Source organism: Syngnathus leptorhynchus, chromosome 6 (assembly GCF_054491065.1).
Source record: "Syngnathus leptorhynchus isolate UIUO chromosome 6, UIUO_Slep, whole genome shotgun sequence".
In the NCBI taxonomy this organism is placed as follows: Eukaryota; Metazoa; Chordata; class Actinopteri; order Syngnathiformes; family Syngnathidae; genus Syngnathus; species Syngnathus leptorhynchus.
The window spans coordinates 10744634-10762487 of NC_141200.1; the positions used below are offsets into that span (position 1 = coordinate 10744634).

Here is a 17854-nt window from a genome sequence, read left to right on the forward strand (position 1 = left end):
AAATGTGTTGATTTTTAAAATAAAAGTTGATTGGTAAAAGATCGTCATATCACTGTAATGTTGTGCACATATATAACAGGACAGAGCTGTCTTGCAGGTATATGAAAGTGTGCAAATATTGTCTACGTATCTTTTCAGTCATTCGGAACATCAGATATCTTTTTTGCCTCTGGCCCATGTTTTTTAGCAATGTGAAGCAGCAAGAGTTTGGTCTTCTATAATAAAGGCAGACTGCAGAGCAGCAGGAGGCAAAAAGAAGAGGACCTGCACTTTCAGCTCAAATGAAGCAGAGGCAAGGAATGCAGACAGCACATTTTCCCCTTGTCCTGCATTATTACTGCTTTTGCCTGGGAAAGTGGACAGAGGCATTAGGAAAAGGTCGATAGTAATGTTCCTTTTGTAGTCATTGTGTCATGGGTGTGTATTTTGCGAAGGGTCAAGACTTTTTAAGCAATCATTTGGATTAATTTAATCAGAGGAGAAATTACATGACGAAAAAACAGTGAGCGTTATATTTGTGCACTCCAGACGACGCTGAAGTTTTCTCAGCGTCCTCATTTCACTGCTGTTTGGTATACCTGTGTAACAGGAGTGAGAGAGAGGGAGGCATACCCCATGGTATGAAAGCGGTGTCATGCAGGCTAATGATGTGATGGATTGAAGCATGACACTGTGCAACAAAGACTTCAAGCCGTTCTCATCTGAATTCAGCAAGCACCTTCTATTACGAGCGATGCAAACTTGTTTTGCTAAAAGATGACAATAAGGTAAATGGACAGAGCTATTCTGAGGACAATGGGATTGATGTGATGACATGGTATTTTTATGACCTCTGTTGCAGCAGTGATATTTGCTCAGCGTAAAGTGCTTGAGACAAAAAGTCCTATTTATGCTTGAAAATAGCCAACCTGGATTTAGAGCATTGGCAAGTCACATCTACTTACAGTTTCAATCATATTGCACTTAAAAACTGGCAAAGCACTTTTTATGCAATGATATGATTAGCAATAATTTAACCACGGGCGATTCAAATAATCAACCCAGCGGATTTAATAAAAAGCTTTTCAGACTGATTGATGGTGCATGTTGTGTGTGCATTTGTACCAACATTAAAAGCAGAGCATGAATAGGGATTACGCCCTGAGCTCTTTTATGATGCAGTATGAATCGCGTAGGAGGGAAGTTTTAAGTGTGGTAAGAGCAGTGATCCTAGCTGTTGGTGTTGATACATATATTTAAAAAACAAATCATATTCCATCACCCTATCCTTGTCAATTTCTTGCTGCCCTTTAATTCCCCTACCGCTGTATTAACGTTTGAAAGTGCACTCACTCATCCGAGAGGAGGTCTTTCAGCAGTTTGTTCTTGTCTCTGAAGCAACCCAGAGAGTGCATGCTGTCCAAGACGTCAGGGTCGATGTCATCTGCAGATGGGAGGCTGCGTATGGTCACCTTCCGGGGCACCGGCTGCTCTGGCTCGGGTTCGTTCTTGCCCCCTCTGAGAAAGCACAATGAGATGAACTAGAGCATCTTGAATATTGGACATAACTCTTTGACTGTGAAAAAAAAAAAGCATTGTCATCTTTTTACGTTAAGACTGCTGGACAAAACTAAGCGTTATAGTTTTACATAGGTTGTTAGCTAGAGATTAATACCACAATCCACGGGTAAGCAAATGTCGACATTCATTGGCTTTCCTATGACCCCAATAGAATTTTGCATTTTCACTGTGTTGCATCATCTGGTGAATATTTTTCCCCTTGGTCAATATTATGGAGAGCTGAGCGATGAGTTTGCAAGCCATAGTGTAAATGGTGCCCATTAAATAAATGAGCGCTCCATTTAGTAGTGATGGCAAAATGAAGCTTCATGAACCAGTTGTTGTATTTTTTGGCTCCTCTAGATGGCAATGCTGGTTTAAAGTGAGGGTTTTAAGAAATGGGAAGTCGGTGGGCTTTCAGCTCTTCGGTGAAGATCTAGAGGTCTAAATAAACACAACAACGGGTTCATGAATCATCTTGAAGCTTCATTTGCCCATCTTTACCATTTAGCACCACTTGTGGCTTGTGAAGAGTTAGTTTGGTCAGACACAATTGTGCAAAGAGTTAAGTGCTCTGTTGATTTACATTTAGGACTAATTTTCCTCTGTTGTTTGACTAAAGAGGAAAAAGAATGCCTTTATTGTTACATGTACAGCTGGTATACAACGAAATTGGGATCATACACTAGTGCGAGGCTGGGGAGCAAATTGGGGTTTAGTGTCTTGCTCAAGGACACTTTGACATGTTTTGAGGATTTAACCCACAACCTTCAAGTTGGGAGACAAACACGCTACCACTGAGCCATAACGCCACGAGTCGCTCTGTGATTGCATGGAATTTCTCTGACAGAGACAATAACTCACAAGCCATCTATCCCTTCGGTCTTCGATAGTGCTCATCCTGTCTACCATAATTCATCTTTGCTTGCCCAACAAGAGCAAGGCAATTTGATTAAAAACTCTGGCAGTGTTTCTTTTATCAACAAAAGAGATGGCGCCTTACTCTGCTGCAAACACTGCAAATTTGTTTCAAGAGGGCCCAACCAGGTGTTGTAAAACTTAAAGTGAGTGAACACCTGCCCCTTCTGCACTCTTACCAGCTGCTTCTCCTCCCCCGCTGCTTGCATTTTCTCTGTATCCTTTTTTAAGCACCACCAACTTAGCCCCACAGTCATGACCTGCTCCAATGTAGTCTGCTGTACATGCCTTATGTCACATAATTGCTACTCCCGGGGCAACAACCTCAGTAGTGGAGTAGTGGGGAGTAAAAATGAGAGGATACTTACATGTACCATGTATGCTTCTGGATCTTTTCTAACTGTAAAGCAGAAAAAAAGAGACAGATGGCAAATGAGAATCTAATGTGCAATGACGTTCTTTTAAAGTAACCTTTCAATTGAATTTGTTTTCTTCACATCCAAACAAAATCAAGAGGGTGACTTCTGGGTAAACCATGAAAGAAAATCAAATGAAGGTGAATGCTGTATGGCCTCAATAAGCTCTGCGTACTAACAGAAATGCGATTGGTTCGTATAAAGGATGATTGAAATGCGCAAAGGAAAAATGAGCCTCTCAAATATTAATAGTGCCAATGGAAGAATGAAAAACAAAAGCGGAATGAGGGAGAGGACGCGCTGGCTGGCGCGTTGAAAAGAGAGAGAGATGATAACTCTGAGCTATGAACAGAATATTATCTCCTTCATACACACTGTTGACCTGGACAAGCCTCACAGGTCTCAAGGGATCATCCAGTTCTCATTCCCTTTGCAGCTCACATACATCCTTTCTCATCACAATTTTAATATGCTTCCACGCCAATACTATCAATGAGGTCTTTTATTCAGGCCGACGTCCAGAACCAGAGAGAAAGTGCCAGTTAGAAGGCAACAAAAGCAGATGCCTGCCCAAATGACTGTGCTGGCCACTGGATCAATGTATCTGCTGGGACCTCCATTTGCTGCTGCCACTGCTGCTGAGGAACCACACATAGCAGCTCTAATTATTGCCATTCATTCATAGGCATTCTCTCAACCGTGTGGCTCCATCAGCTTCTTGATGATTCCACCATCCCAGAGGCGCAACCTCTGCTTTGCCTCCATGTAATATTGCTCCAAAGGCGGAGCTGAGATGCCGGTGGCTCGAGTCTGCTTCCACAGAGGTCACCACATTGGTTAGCGTATTGACAGACACCGTGACAGTCGGATACAAGCAAGAAACGTGACCTACTCTTTCCCACTTTTATTGAAAGGCTTCAGGCTAAGAAGCAATATCACATACGGGCTGAAGGAGACGTGGTCTGAAGTGCAATTTCTCATCCTTCAGTCAGTGGATGTGACAGCACCAATTTCAGACACTTTTAATGGAGGAATGTTACTGTGCTACACCACTGGCCGTGCAAAGTGTGCATCCTTGTATGTTTACTTGGCACGGTGTATTGTGAGCTGCCTTTAAGAGTGCGTGCAGGTCTGCTATTACACAAACTACTCTTCAATCATGATATTTTCAAAGTCACCAAGAGAACAATTTCATCCTGTGAACAATGGCAATGTTAATCTGTTATTCTCAGAAAAGAGAGCATCCATTTTCCATACCACTTATCTTGGTTGGAGTCTAAAATCTATCCCATCTGATTTAAGGTGAGCGGCAACACTGGACTGATCAGCAACCAATGACAGGGTGATCACGACTAGGCTATTTAACACAGGCAAGATAAACTACGTGAAAGAAAGGCACCAAACAACATGACCAGTGACACCAGTAAACAAACTAGTTTGGGAAAGCAAGAACATTTTTCATTTACGAGACAAGGATTATGGATTACAATAATCAACCATGTCTGAAACATGATTCCCTAACTTTGACCCTCCAAGCCTATGAGGGTAAAACTGCAATTTCTGGGGGCTTTGCTACTTTATATATTGTGTAATTATAACTTCAAATGCCTGTGAGCATTTTGAGGAAATAACATTATGTGCACGTAAGCATAAATGCACGAGTGACTGGATCCCACACTAAGTAGGTCAAAATGATCTGTATCAGAATTTGTTTGGTGCCAATTTGCCTAATATAAATCTTCTGAAATATATTGGGTATTACACTTTGTGCCGTATTTTTCTTTTTTTAATTTGCAACAATGTCCGAGTAGGTGGCAGATGGAGCAGGCCATGTCATATTTATGTTCCAAGGTTGTTCACATGCCCTGGAAACTACACAGTAAATAAAGGTGTCATCACAATCAGCTTGTTCCACGCCAACTTTTACCACATGGCAGATTTGCCACACAATTTAGTGTGGGCACCAGAATCACGAGGTGGTCATGGGCGGGATAAAAGAAGCATAGTGCCAAGTGTGTAGTTGTCCAGTCTGTTGGTGTCTTACATTAAACATGACATTTATGTGAGCATGTTCGCTACTCAGTGCAGTTGGTTCAAAGTCAGGTACCAGCTGCTCGGCTGCTGTTCAGAGGCAACACACGGGTGGGTGCTTTGCAGCCTTGGTAGGTGAACCGAGCTATGCGCCAGGTGGTGGCTTGTGGTTTGCTACAATGAATGCTTGTGTATGGAATCAATTGATTGAATTGATTGTCTAAATAAATACAATATATACAAATAAATATCATTTTCTAATTGGAAATGAATTATGAAATGTGCTGTGAGTTTCATAGGGCACAAGTAACAGAAGAATGAAGATTTTGCACCAGTTGAATGCAGCACTGATAGATGGCGAGGGCTACCGCATTCTTTAGAATTGCTTCGAATTACATTTTCTCTATATAATATAAAACCTGGGTGCTCACGACGATATTTCTGTTTCATAGTCCAATCTATAATCTATAGGTCCATTTCTGTCGTACACCTCGCAGCCGTGATACTTTGGATAAGTGAAGATGGGCTATAAGTACGAAAATGATTTGCGTGATAAAAGAAAAAAAAAAGATGAATATCTATAGTCAATGTACACAAATAAAAGCAGACAGACACATGCATAGATCTAGTACACTTATAACAGCAAACTGTAGCCAAATCGAGATTTTCATTTTACATGTATCACACCATCTAAAAAGATTCCATTCAAATGCATTCAGGCAGACAGAATAAGGGAAAATGTCAGACTAGGCTGGATTTGGGAGGCAGACTAGCAATGCTCCAATAACCAGTTAAAATTTCCATAGGCCTGCCAAATACTTTTTATCTAAAGTCAAGACCTTAAGGAGCTAATTTAAAAATGTACACATCCATGCATGCAATTTATCTTTATCAAATGAGTATTTAGTGGGGCTGAGTGAGAAACATGAGGGTGGACTTGAGCAGCGGGAAACCTTGGCTGACACATCAATATGAATAACTTTGATGAGCCCTGTATTAGACAGAAAGGCAAAGAGTGGTTAATGAGTCTTTAAAAAGACACACAGGTCAAAAATAACAAGTGGTTGGAGTTCACAACAAAAAGAACACTGTCCTATTTCTATTCTAGCCACAGAGCTGGCTGGCCCCGTGAGGCTCTGACATGCGTGCGGCGGGTATGATGAACTGCTCTTTCATATAATGAACTCGCATGGACTGTTGATTAGCGAACGATTGCCTGATGTTTGACAAAAGAAGATGAGAACAGCTGCACCTGTTAGACACACGAAAGCTTTCATTTAGCTCAAGGTACACAACGCGAGTATAGCATTAGAGCACCTGACCATTCTTATGTTCTTCCAGCAGTAGGACAATATTGGCCATTTGCATTTACTGTACTGTGCACCCTTGCTATGTAATTGGGTAACGCAATTTCGATCTCTTTGTGTGTCTTGGCATGTGAAGAAATTGACAATAAAGCTGACTTTGACTTTATATTGCTAATTTCATGAATGTCCAAAGTATATGGGCAATTTAGTGTTGCACATCCTAAAGCCAAAGGCTTTGTAGCGTCAGCGAAAGTAGCGAATCTTGTTTTTTTGTAGGGTTCTTGCACACATTAGCAAATAGAATTAATTAATCGTTGCAAAGAGTTGTTACAGTCGCCATCAAATGTTCAAAATTCCTTTGCAACCTTGAACGAACAGCACTGTTTAGGCATTACAGTGCTGTGACCTGAGCATGGAGCTCAGCAATAGTTTTGTTCTTGACGCCCTGTCAGTTTGATTCTTCTATGAAAGTCAACATCATCATTTTGACTGCTTCCCATCATGGATCGTGCACTAAGAACAGAAGAGTATGAAACCTTCATCGAATCGGGCTATTTGACTTTCCGTGAGGTCACACCACATCCCTGAAGCTGTTTTGACCTCTCTTGCACGACAGATTTGGGTTGGGGGGGGGGACAGGTAGCATATTCTCTCTCAGTGGCTTAGCCTACGCGCAGCACTTTGTTGAAGACTTGCTGACATAACTAAAGGGTCCTCAAGGCGACTCGTCCTTGTCTAGCAAAGACAACACAAAATAAACATTCTAATATCCACACGGCATACAAAAGAAGCCGAGCCTTTGATGTTTCTCATTTTACTACCAGATCACACACACACACACACACACACACACACACACACACACACACACACACACACACACACACACACACACACACACACCATTAAATGGCACTCCTGAAAATGAGCAGTTTTGGTCATGTTTGCATGAATGCAAAAATGAGAGCCAATGCATGATCACAGACAGAATGATGACGTCAAATTGCTTATTCCAAACAATATCAAAGCATCCAAATATCAGGAAATAACTGAATGCCAGAAGCACAATTACGGACAAGCGGGCAGCAAATGTACTGCTAATTACAACACTTCTGGTCCGCAAAAACAGTAAGCTTTTAGCTGTTTTTTCGATCAAATGTATTTACTAAGGACATAAACGAGCTGGAGAGTTGTAATATTTTGCAGTCATATGTTTAGGCACCCTTGCTCATTCATCCAAGATTTGACGGGTAGCACTCCACCTATTGACACAATTTGCCTTCTTCATACTTTGCATTTTATGACCCAGAATCAATTGTAAAATTGATGATATCAATAAATTGTCTAGTAAGAGTTGTTTTAGCAATAATATGCCCTGAGGTTTGAACATGAGTGTGAATGGCTTTAATATTTGCTCTATTGTGCATTTGTGAGTGAACCCAGAGAAGTCTGCCTCGCGACAAGCAGCTGACATGACCAAAAGAAATATCAAATTCTGCTAGGCCAAATTATAGCGGCTGCTAGATTCAATTAAATAGTTGTTAAGAGTGTAAGAAGATGTGTGCATTTATAACATTGCAGATACAAAACGATATCTCAGAAGTACATCAGTTGTAAAAGAAAGTTCCTAAGTTTTCCTGCTAGGTGCCCTGCCATTTTTTAAATATATAAACATGCCATTGGCTGACAGATAAACAGCAGCCAAGAACAAAGGAGCTCAAGCAGCACAGCCTCTTCACTTGACTGACCGTTAGTCTTTTGGAGGCATCCACTTCTATCATGCCCCGAAGGAGGTTTTGACAGTCTGGAGGGATAAAGTGGGGCATGTGAAACACTCCTAACTTGACTTTCTCCAGCAGATTCCTCAGGTTGTCGTCATCAAATGGCAGTGCTCCCTGAAAATACAAAGGGAACAGAGCAAAAGAAAGAAATGATGTGCAGAAGAATATATTCTCCTTGTTTTATTGACATATTTAATGGGCACCAGAAAAAAAAACATCACTATCCAACGGGTTAGCTCTGAGGTATAAAAACATAATTCCAATCCTGTGCAAATTCTCTCTCTCTCTCTCTCTCTCTCTCTCTCTCTCTCTCTCTCTCTCTCTCTCTCTCTCTCTCTCTCTCTCTCTCTCTCTCTCTCTCTCTCTCTCTCTCTCTCTCTCTCTCTCTCTCTCTCTCTCTCTCTCTCTCTCTCTCTCTCTCTCTCTCTCTCTCTCAAATTCTCTAATGGGAGCAATCTGCTCTCAGCAATGATGCAAAAATGAAAAATAATCAGCAGTAACATAAAAACAAGGGCATTTCTAATAATTACCCCACTTTGGCATTTACCTTGTTCATTTAGCATTATCGGGGTCATTTATCAGAGTGGGCTGACATCTCACAGATGTGGCTGTGTGATGAATAGCAAACTCTACAGGCTGATGAGATGGGGGTGAAAAAGTGAGGCAGATATGTAGAGTGGCAGACTAACACAATAAGGGGGTGCTTGCCTTAGCCATCTGAGCTGGCTCTAACGACAGGAGAGTGCGACATACATCCACACAATCTTGCAACGTGCAGCCATAACGGAAAAAAGGATGAGAGCATGTGATGGCCAAAACTTGCTTTATTAAGACAATATTTGACTTTATATACTTAATTCAATGCAGGGGTGAGACACATGTATACACAAATGGACAGAAAGAAAGACAGCCAAGACACAAAGATGACGCCAGCGGCCAGAGTCACTCTGTCTGCGATGGGATTCCTTTCCAACTGTCCTTTTGCAGTTTGCCTGTATTAATCATTCATGCAGAAGGAGTGTGCAGAAACTAAAGCACAACTGTTGATGAAACAAATGTGCAGGGCTGCATGTCTGGGAAAGTACATACATAATCAAGCTGGACAAAAAGGTACGATAATGGATCCTGCAGTGTGTGGTGTGGATGGCAAAATAGCTTGAGGGTGTTTATGGATTATGACATTAACTCTAGCCCATGCAACTGCATTCAAGGCGCACGCCCTTCTTGTCCAACTGAAGTCAACTTCAAGAGCACCAAAACTGTGCGACCATAGCGTCCAAAACGTTGCAACCAAACAGCATCAGCTAGCAAAGAACAAATTGACACACTCACCACCAGCAGGGCAAAAAGAATAACCCCACAGCTCCAGACGTCCGCCTTCCTCCCATCATACTTCTCCCCCTGACGATGAGATTGTTAATGTTAGTGTTAGTAAAACCCGACAGAGGCCTGAAGAAAACGCCTTGTAAAAGAGCACAAGATAGATGGCAAAAAGCAGAAAAACAATATTAGGAGAGAGATTTTTCACATTTGAAGCTCTGCGTTTTTACTATGGCAATCCATTGCTCTGCGTGATGCACAACTCCTAAAAGTCTGTATTGACTTAAATAATTTATTTATTTATTTATTTATTTATTTATTATTCATTGCTCTGATTTATTCATTGTATGTGCCTTCGTGGTTTTACTTTTTGTATTGTTTGCTCGAATGTCTGTGGACCAATATAACATAATATGATATATATATATATATATATATATATATATATATATATATATATATATATATATATATATATATATATATATATATAGAGAGAGAGAGAGAGAGAGAGAGAGAGATAGATATAGATATAGATATATAGATATAGATATAGATATAGATATAGTATGTGATATATCTTTTCACCGTGGGATAGTTGGAAACGCAATTTCGATCTCTGTGTGTATTGACATGTGAAGAAGTTGACAATAAAGCAGACTTTGACTTGTTTTTTTCAGTTCTTAAAGGTTAAAATAGTGGATGGAGTTTTTAAATTATTTATCTTGGTTTAATTTTTTTGGTATTACACAAACCCCACATTTGATCAGGTGGCATGTAGAATTCTTATTACACGTATATCCACTATAAGTCCAACTTAGTAAGAAGCAGAACATGGGTAATAGATCCCCAGTGAGGAGCTTGTTGACTCACCCTGATGACTTCTGGACATGCGTAGTGTGGAGACCTGTTGGGATGGCAGAAACACAAAGGATGAATATTCAAACTCACAGAAAGTCAGAGGAAAAAGAAAACTATATGGCATTTTATTTTATTTGAGAGATGTTTTACTTTCATGGTTAAATATGATGAGTTATTCGTGAACTGTGCACTGTTAAGTTTGGAAATACCACATTTTGTTACAGCTCTTTATTAGATCATTAGATTATACATGTGCACTTGGCTGGTGAATAACTAGTATATCGACGTTATTATTTTTATCAAACAGCTTACAAAGAGATAAAGCAAAAGCTTTCTCAGCTTCACTTCCTCAAGTCTTATTCTACAGCAATAATGAAAGTAGTGTGTATAAACATGGCTTCCATTAACTGGCCTGTTTGTGTGTTTACTTAGGAAGACAGGCTTGGCTTCCCTGGTTCCCTCTGGCTGTCAAAATATTGGCCCATTACAACAACGCCATCATAATGTCAATGGGGAAGTTTACATGTAAGCCTATGTAAATACAGCCTTCCTGATGGCAACTGCATTATGCAGACAAGTACAACTTCTACCTAAGTTCCACATGCCATAATTTTATATTTCAGGCTTCTCCCACACACATTTTCTCTCACATTAGATATATTTAGAATAGTTGACAGTCTTTGTCTTTACAAAGATGACAATCTTGACATTATTAGTGTCATGTAAAATTCATCAGAATATATTTCTTTGCAATGTGGAAAAGTGCACAGTATAATACTGTTATGTTTTCACTTTTTGTTGATAAAAAAAAACAAAACAGGACAGAATGCATACTGTTTAGCATTTATTTTTTTAATCGAGACATGTTTATTTGTGTGCATCCAATGCAGTGTCTATTCCAAAGATTACTGACATAATTGTCTAGTGCACTCAATTATTTCCAATCATAGTGTGCCAATCATAGCATGATCTTTCAAATATGTCCGGGAAACTTAGACAATAAAATGTGAAACATGTTCAGTTAAGACATAAATATTAATAAACCTAAACAGTACCAGTGATATTCTCCTGACAAAATATAGAAAACATTTTTTTCTTCACTTAGGAAGTTGCAATTTGAGTTGAACCTTGCATGTCATTTATAGAGAGAAAAAACAATGAATATTCGGTAGCTGGTGAAGTTCAATAATTCAGTTTATTTTTCTTCCAAATGTGTGCAGCTTTTCAAAGCCTAAATCTTAATTTTCCATGCATGTTTGGACACAATCATACGGCAAGCACTGATGAAGTCAGCCAGCCGGAACACATCCATATACTGTATGTATGCACTTGTCATTACGTCTGCTCATCTGCCGTCTGTGTGTATGTACTTCGAGACTCCATCAAATCTACATGGGGTCAGTATCATCTACAGTCATTTCCATTACCAGCGGCAAATGTAACGCATTTGTGCCAGCCTTCTGAATGGCAACATGAGGCCAAATAAATGTATTTAATTAAAACGTGCACTTGAAGATGAGAGTGTCAGGGGGAGATGGGGAATCAATAAAAAGGTATAGCATGCATGGAACATCCGCGGACTGACTGATGGTGTTCAAAGACATGTCAACATTCCCCCTTGCACGGAACATTTAGTAAGTCCTGTGAAAATGTGTGGCTTTTCGATTAGATATCAGATCCTATTTGGTGGGGAATTCCGTTGCCTTAGTGTGACTTAAAGAAGTTATAAGCGTTCTGTGCCCTTTCAAGGAAAATGACATGCTTCTGATGCATATCTGTGTTGCACCATCTATGAGTCATAAGAGATTAAGCCACCATAAAACTACAATGCAATGTGAATGCCTGTGTGAAGGCCTGTCATGATAAAACCTATTTAAAGATGATTAATTTTCCCAGAAACCACCAGAATAGTAATTTTTTGTGGTGATGATTTGAGAACAAAAATAATTCAAGGACATTTACTATTCAATTCTCAAAAATACTGAACACTTCCATTGAAATGTAGAATAATAAAATCTTAAGACAAAAAATAAAAATGATTCAGGCTTACAACATATGTGTAAGACCACAGACCATCTGTCGTGGCAGAGTTAAATGAGATGCCTTATTCATTTCCTTTAGTGCTACATTATTGCACCTCATTAATAAATGAGACAGAGTTACACCTACCTATGAACCGACAGGACACATGCAAACTAAACTGAAAGTCGAATCAAACTATTTAAATGGTTTTCAAATGCCATTGGTGAGGTTATGTAAATCAACACACGTGAATGTTTTGTATTGTTGTCCTTCTGCAGAACTAACGTGTGCTTCAGCTTGAGGACAAAAACTGTGGGCCAATCATTCTCCTTTGGGATTTTCTGGTAAACAGCAGAATTCATGATACCTTCAATCATAGCCAGTCATTTAGGTTTGGAAATAACAAAGCAGCAGCATGTCGACAACTGGTCTAATCTTTTCCCAAAAAGCTATCATTTACACCAGACGTAACAAGACACACCCCTTTCAAAAAGTTAATCTTTCGTCTCATCAGTCTATATAAAAATCTCCTGCATGTCTTTCATCTTGTTTTGCCAACTTCATTTTATCAGACACACTATGTTTACCGGGAAGTGGTTCCTCAATTGAACAGGTCAAGAGGAAATCAGGCTTGGGTGTGGTCTATGAAATGAACTGAGCGTCCCCAAAACGTGATTGATTAGCCAGAGTTAATTCATGATTTAATAAGGAGGAAAATTATTTTCTATAGATATTTTAAAATAAATATTTTTATTAAAATATTTAAAATATCAAATATTTTTTCAAAGCAAACTATATCCAGTATATCAGGAGAGAGCCAGCCCTAGTTTAGACATTATTTCTTAACGTAGGTTAGGCTGAACAAACCAAACATTGTCAGCACCCTGCACATGTTTTCATGTTGCGTGTGTTTGAGAGTGTCTAGTTGTGGTATAATCTGGGCAGAATTAGGGCTGAGTTTGGGACAGATGCCACAGGGCTTGCATGCTTGGTGTCACGTGGTGTCACCGCTGAGGGAATGTTATTCCTCATCAGGCAATTATAGTTTACATGTACTGAAACCATAATATTTGGTGTACACTGTAATGTCAAATGCACTTGAGGTCATTCAATTTCAAATTTGATCAAAGGTCACAACAGACGGCAGTCCTCGGCATCTGCAGTGAGTGGGAGGGGGGAAGTCAACACCACTGTTCAAATGTCAGATTTTTGTGATATACAACATAAAACCAAGATAAATACTTTTAAAACGTTTTTCCACCATTAATGTGACCTATAAACTATAAACAGTTGACTATAAACCTCAACTGAAAAAATATATATATTTAGAGAGAAGTATAAAAAAAAAAAGTGTGATAGATGTGGCTATGTGCACAATTAACCAATCATCTTCAATCTCATGGTAACTGGGACTCAGCAAACACCTGCCCTATTTAGCGTGCTGATTTGAAATTGAATTGAACAGGTCACGGTAAAAAAGTTTAGAATTTATATTTTCCATAATTATCCATGCACAATTAATAAAAGTTGTGACTGATTGTGTTGAGGCTTAGTGTGCCCACCGCCTGCACTGTACCTGTACACGACTTGCAAGTAACTGCTTTGAATTAGACATAAATGAGCAAAAAGAAATACTACATCCAGTCTGTGTTTGTGTCATCGACATGTTGTTGCAGCTTTTTTATGTACCAAACACGAAAGTAAGCCTGTATTATGGTTTTATTTTTGGAGCATCTTGCACAATCGTCATTACACTTTGGGGTTCAATAAAACTTGTGTGCACTCCTCCCACTTTGAAAGTGACTTTTCCACTTCATTGCAGTCATTGTGGGATTGATGGGCCCAGCATGGTCGTGACTAGCGCATCATAAAACCTGCAACTGATGTGAGGAGACAGTAATGTCTGGCCATGGCCCTGGCCCTGCCCGCAGCCATGGCACACTCTGTGAGACAGACCGTCTGTCCATTCTCAAGAGCTCAACCAACCACGGCAGAGGCTCTAAGAACACGCCACCGAGCACAATATACCGGCATCTGTGCCGACTTTTTTGTGCCTGTGCAACACCCTCTCATATTCATTTAGAAGCAGGCATGAGAATACTTTTTTAAGTACTCACCCGCAGCTGGTTTCCAAAAGACTGTCTCCAACCTGAAGAGAGGCCATGCCGAAATCTGCTATCCTGATGTTATTCTTTTCATCTAGCAACAGGTTCTCCGGCTTCAAATCCCTGTGGCTGAAACAGGACAGAGAGGAGCATGTCGAGGTTAATGAGACATGAACACAATTCATACATGTTCTGCAAATTAAGTGAAGGTGAAGGGACACATTTGGTCGATCAAACACCCGAGGGTCACGTTCATCCTTGCAACTCAGCACCTTTACCAATCAGCGTGCGGACCCCCCGCGTGCAGCATCACCTCTCCTCCTTTCACTTTCATGCAGAAACCAGAGACTCCCACCTCCACGCTGAAATGCTACATGGTGTGACAGCCCCCTACTGTGCCCTTTTCTTCTTCCATTTCCCTTGCCTCTCCTCCACTAATCCCATTCCTCTCATCTCGCAGACAGCCACCAGCAAACTTGCAGCGTAAAGCACACAGAGGGGAACCCACCACAGACATGCAGTTCATTAGCTGCCATTCATTATCACTAAACTCAGCAAGGGGTACCTATTACCTTTCTTTAAAGAGACCACCAGAAAAAACATTGACTGTGCCAATGGAGTATTACATTGCTGTGTTGGAATGGACAGCTGTTGAAAGAGTACATTTATAATTGGACTTATATTGCAGCTAACCTGGCCCTATTAGCAGAGGTAAAGGCTGCAAACCAACTTTAACATACACATGAAAGTATTTTGTTTAAAGAATAATGAAGGGAATTTAGAGCTTCTCCAAGAAGCAAAGTTGCCATCCAGTTGCTGCAAGGAGGCTTTCAATCACCTTTAGGTCATATCGACCTTGAGGATGACAGGACAACATAGTGACCTAAAAGCAAACGCACTCAGCTCTAGTAGCGTACACCATCTTTCACAAAGTTTAATGAGAACAAATCTTTATTTATTTTGCTTAACTATGACCAGTTGACTACATGTAAGAAATGTATTTGTTTTATTTTTGGAGGATTAGAATAAAAACATAGGCGCAAACCATATTTTTGAATTTTTGTGGTAGGCGTTTGCGTCTACGAAGGGAGTGGTTTTTCTTCACTATGGCTTAAGTTCTCGCTCCCTCAATTTATTGAGTGCAGTCATAAATCTGTTTCATTGAACTGAAGTGTTGGTGAAACTCAATAAATGTTAATTAGGAGCATCTAGGACACTGTTGCAAAGGGCAGAATTTAGGAACTCTATAAATTCCAGAGTACACATATTTTTTTTAATCTTCGCAAGAGCAAAGTCAAGATTTTCAGTTTTTTTTATTTTTTATTATATAAACTCAGTCAACATGGTCCATTGCTGTTGCTCTCTATTTTGGTCTGAGACTAAAGGGTAGCAATCCAACCAACATCTTTTCTTGTCTTTTTTTTTATCTGTCAACATAATACAGCTATTATGCAGCCATGAAGAATCCATGTAATTTGATGCATAGAGAAATTTCATTTCTATACACGTAGATGCATGTCTATGAGCTACTATGTTAGGCCTCTTTGAAAGACTAACCAACTCAGACAGTAGACCCATCTCCCCAAATCACCAACTGACCTTCATATTTGTTTTGCAATGAGAGGAACATTTACTGGAATTTATCAGAATGTCACAAAGTAGACTTTCACCACTTGAAACTAATGATATAAGAGGGAGAGCATCTGTACACATTTGCCTTTGGACATTGCAACATCACAATCGACATTTAACCTAATTTGGCATCAGATGCTGCGCAGCTTGTTTCCTATCCTGAGGGATTTGCTGTCAGGTGGTTTAGCATCACACTGGCACACAATAGTCGCTTTCATACTGCATTCCGTTTAAATTGCCTCATCAAGTGCTTTAGTTGCTTGTCCCTCTCAAAATTAACTCGCCAATATTTATGTGTGTGTATTCACACAGTAGTTGTGGCTTCCCACATTAAGATAATCCAAGTGTGGTGATGTCAAAACCACACTGGATTGCAAGATGCTTATATTATCACTTCTGTATCGAAAGAAAACATGTTGGACAAATAGTGACCCATGGGCCAACCCTGCTGCATTCTTCACCTCACTGTTTCATTTGCATTATCAAGAGTCTTGTAAAATTTGTTAAATCAATATGCCGGGTTTTTTTCTTAAATTGGTTATTTACATAAGCAAAATACAAATAATTTGAGTTAAACTGCATGTTTTAATTATTTTCTGTAATGGTAATGAAAGTTAACTAGTTTATTACAAATAACAGAATTAAAACTATAAGTACATTAAATACAATCGGCAAGTTAAATCGAATAAAATGAATTAAAACAATAAAACTATTATTTTATGAAAAGACTACATAATATCAACCAAATGTTCCTTTATTTTTTTATTCACTCATTTTTGAATGAACTTGCCCATCTACTGCCTGTTTTAAAAAGGCTCATGGGCAACCAAGCCTGATCTAATGGGACTGGATTTTGAGTAACATATTTTTGTTTGTTTTCCCTCTTCCTATTTATCATAAAACGTCTGTTTTATGACTCTAGTTTGTAATAGGGTTGATGGTTTTATTGCCTGGCCAAAGTTCTTTTGTGTTTAACATTATATCAAATAGCTCATGAATTTCTAAGTACTCTCTGACCATCAGTTCAAGATGGAAAACAAGCACACTAAATTAATATTTAGAAGACCTATAAAGATTGTTTCAATCAGCGTGTGATCACGGCATAAACATATGCAAAACAAAGTAACCTCAAGAGGTGAATCCAAACAAGCAGCAAGGCACAAATGAAATCATTTACTCGAAGTTTCGGAGAACAAATTGCATCACAAGGGATGCGGAATTATTGGTTGGAGGGTTTTGTGATAATATGATTAAGTGGCTCCAGAAATGGAACATTAGTGTCAGAAGTGCACCTTTGTCCTATATTCTCCCATATGCAGCAGTCCTTACACAAATATGCTGTCAAAGCTTCGTGTAAAACTCTGGAGGATTCCATAACAGAGTTCTTCAGTGAGTTGTACCAGTTCCAGAGCTATCTCCAAGCTGTCTGAGCAAGGTTAACATCCCAGTGGATCTGTTAGACATAGTTCTTGCTATCTAACATGATCATGTGCATGCACACACCATACTGATTTATCTTGATTCGTAGCTTTGTAGTCATAGAGTTTGTTCAATCGAAATTCCTGCCATATTTCTGATTGGCTTACAGTTTTAAAAATATCTGTTCCTCATCCAAACGAAAGACGTATTGGTGTCTTTGTCGCTACCATCACATTTGCATCTTTTTTTTGGGAGGGTGGTAATAAAGCTGTATTTTCATGCATAATCAGAACGCTTGAAGCAAACACTAAAAGCCGAAACCATGCCGGTACCATTATTATACTCAAGTGACACTTTTAACATGATTGCACCCTGAAATGTATCCATTTAGCCTACAGCACACATTTGCGTCATCTCCCTGAATACTTCTTTAATTTTTCTTTTGAACGAATTAGATCTGTGCTTTCTAAAAAGGCTGTGGGCTCATCTTCAATCAGATGCCA

General features: G+C 39.5%; 1 protein-coding gene across 1 annotated transcript in view; it reads right to left on the reverse strand.

The window, feature by feature from the left end:
• brsk2a (BR serine/threonine kinase 2a) overlaps window positions 1–17854 on the reverse strand; it is a 128754-nt gene that overhangs the window by 16797 nt on the left and 94103 nt on the right. Inside the window, exons 6-11 of the mRNA XM_085914251.1 lie at window positions 14313–14429; window positions 10186–10219; window positions 9325–9393; window positions 7960–8106; window positions 2826–2857; window positions 1333–1497 (exon numbers count right to left, since the gene is read on the reverse strand). Coding sequence (XP_085770377.1) covers window positions 1333–1497; window positions 2826–2857; window positions 7960–8106; window positions 9325–9393; window positions 10186–10219; window positions 14313–14429 — 564 coding nt within the window. The remainder of the gene's footprint in view (window positions 1–1332; window positions 1498–2825; window positions 2858–7959; window positions 8107–9324; window positions 9394–10185; window positions 10220–14312; window positions 14430–17854) is intronic.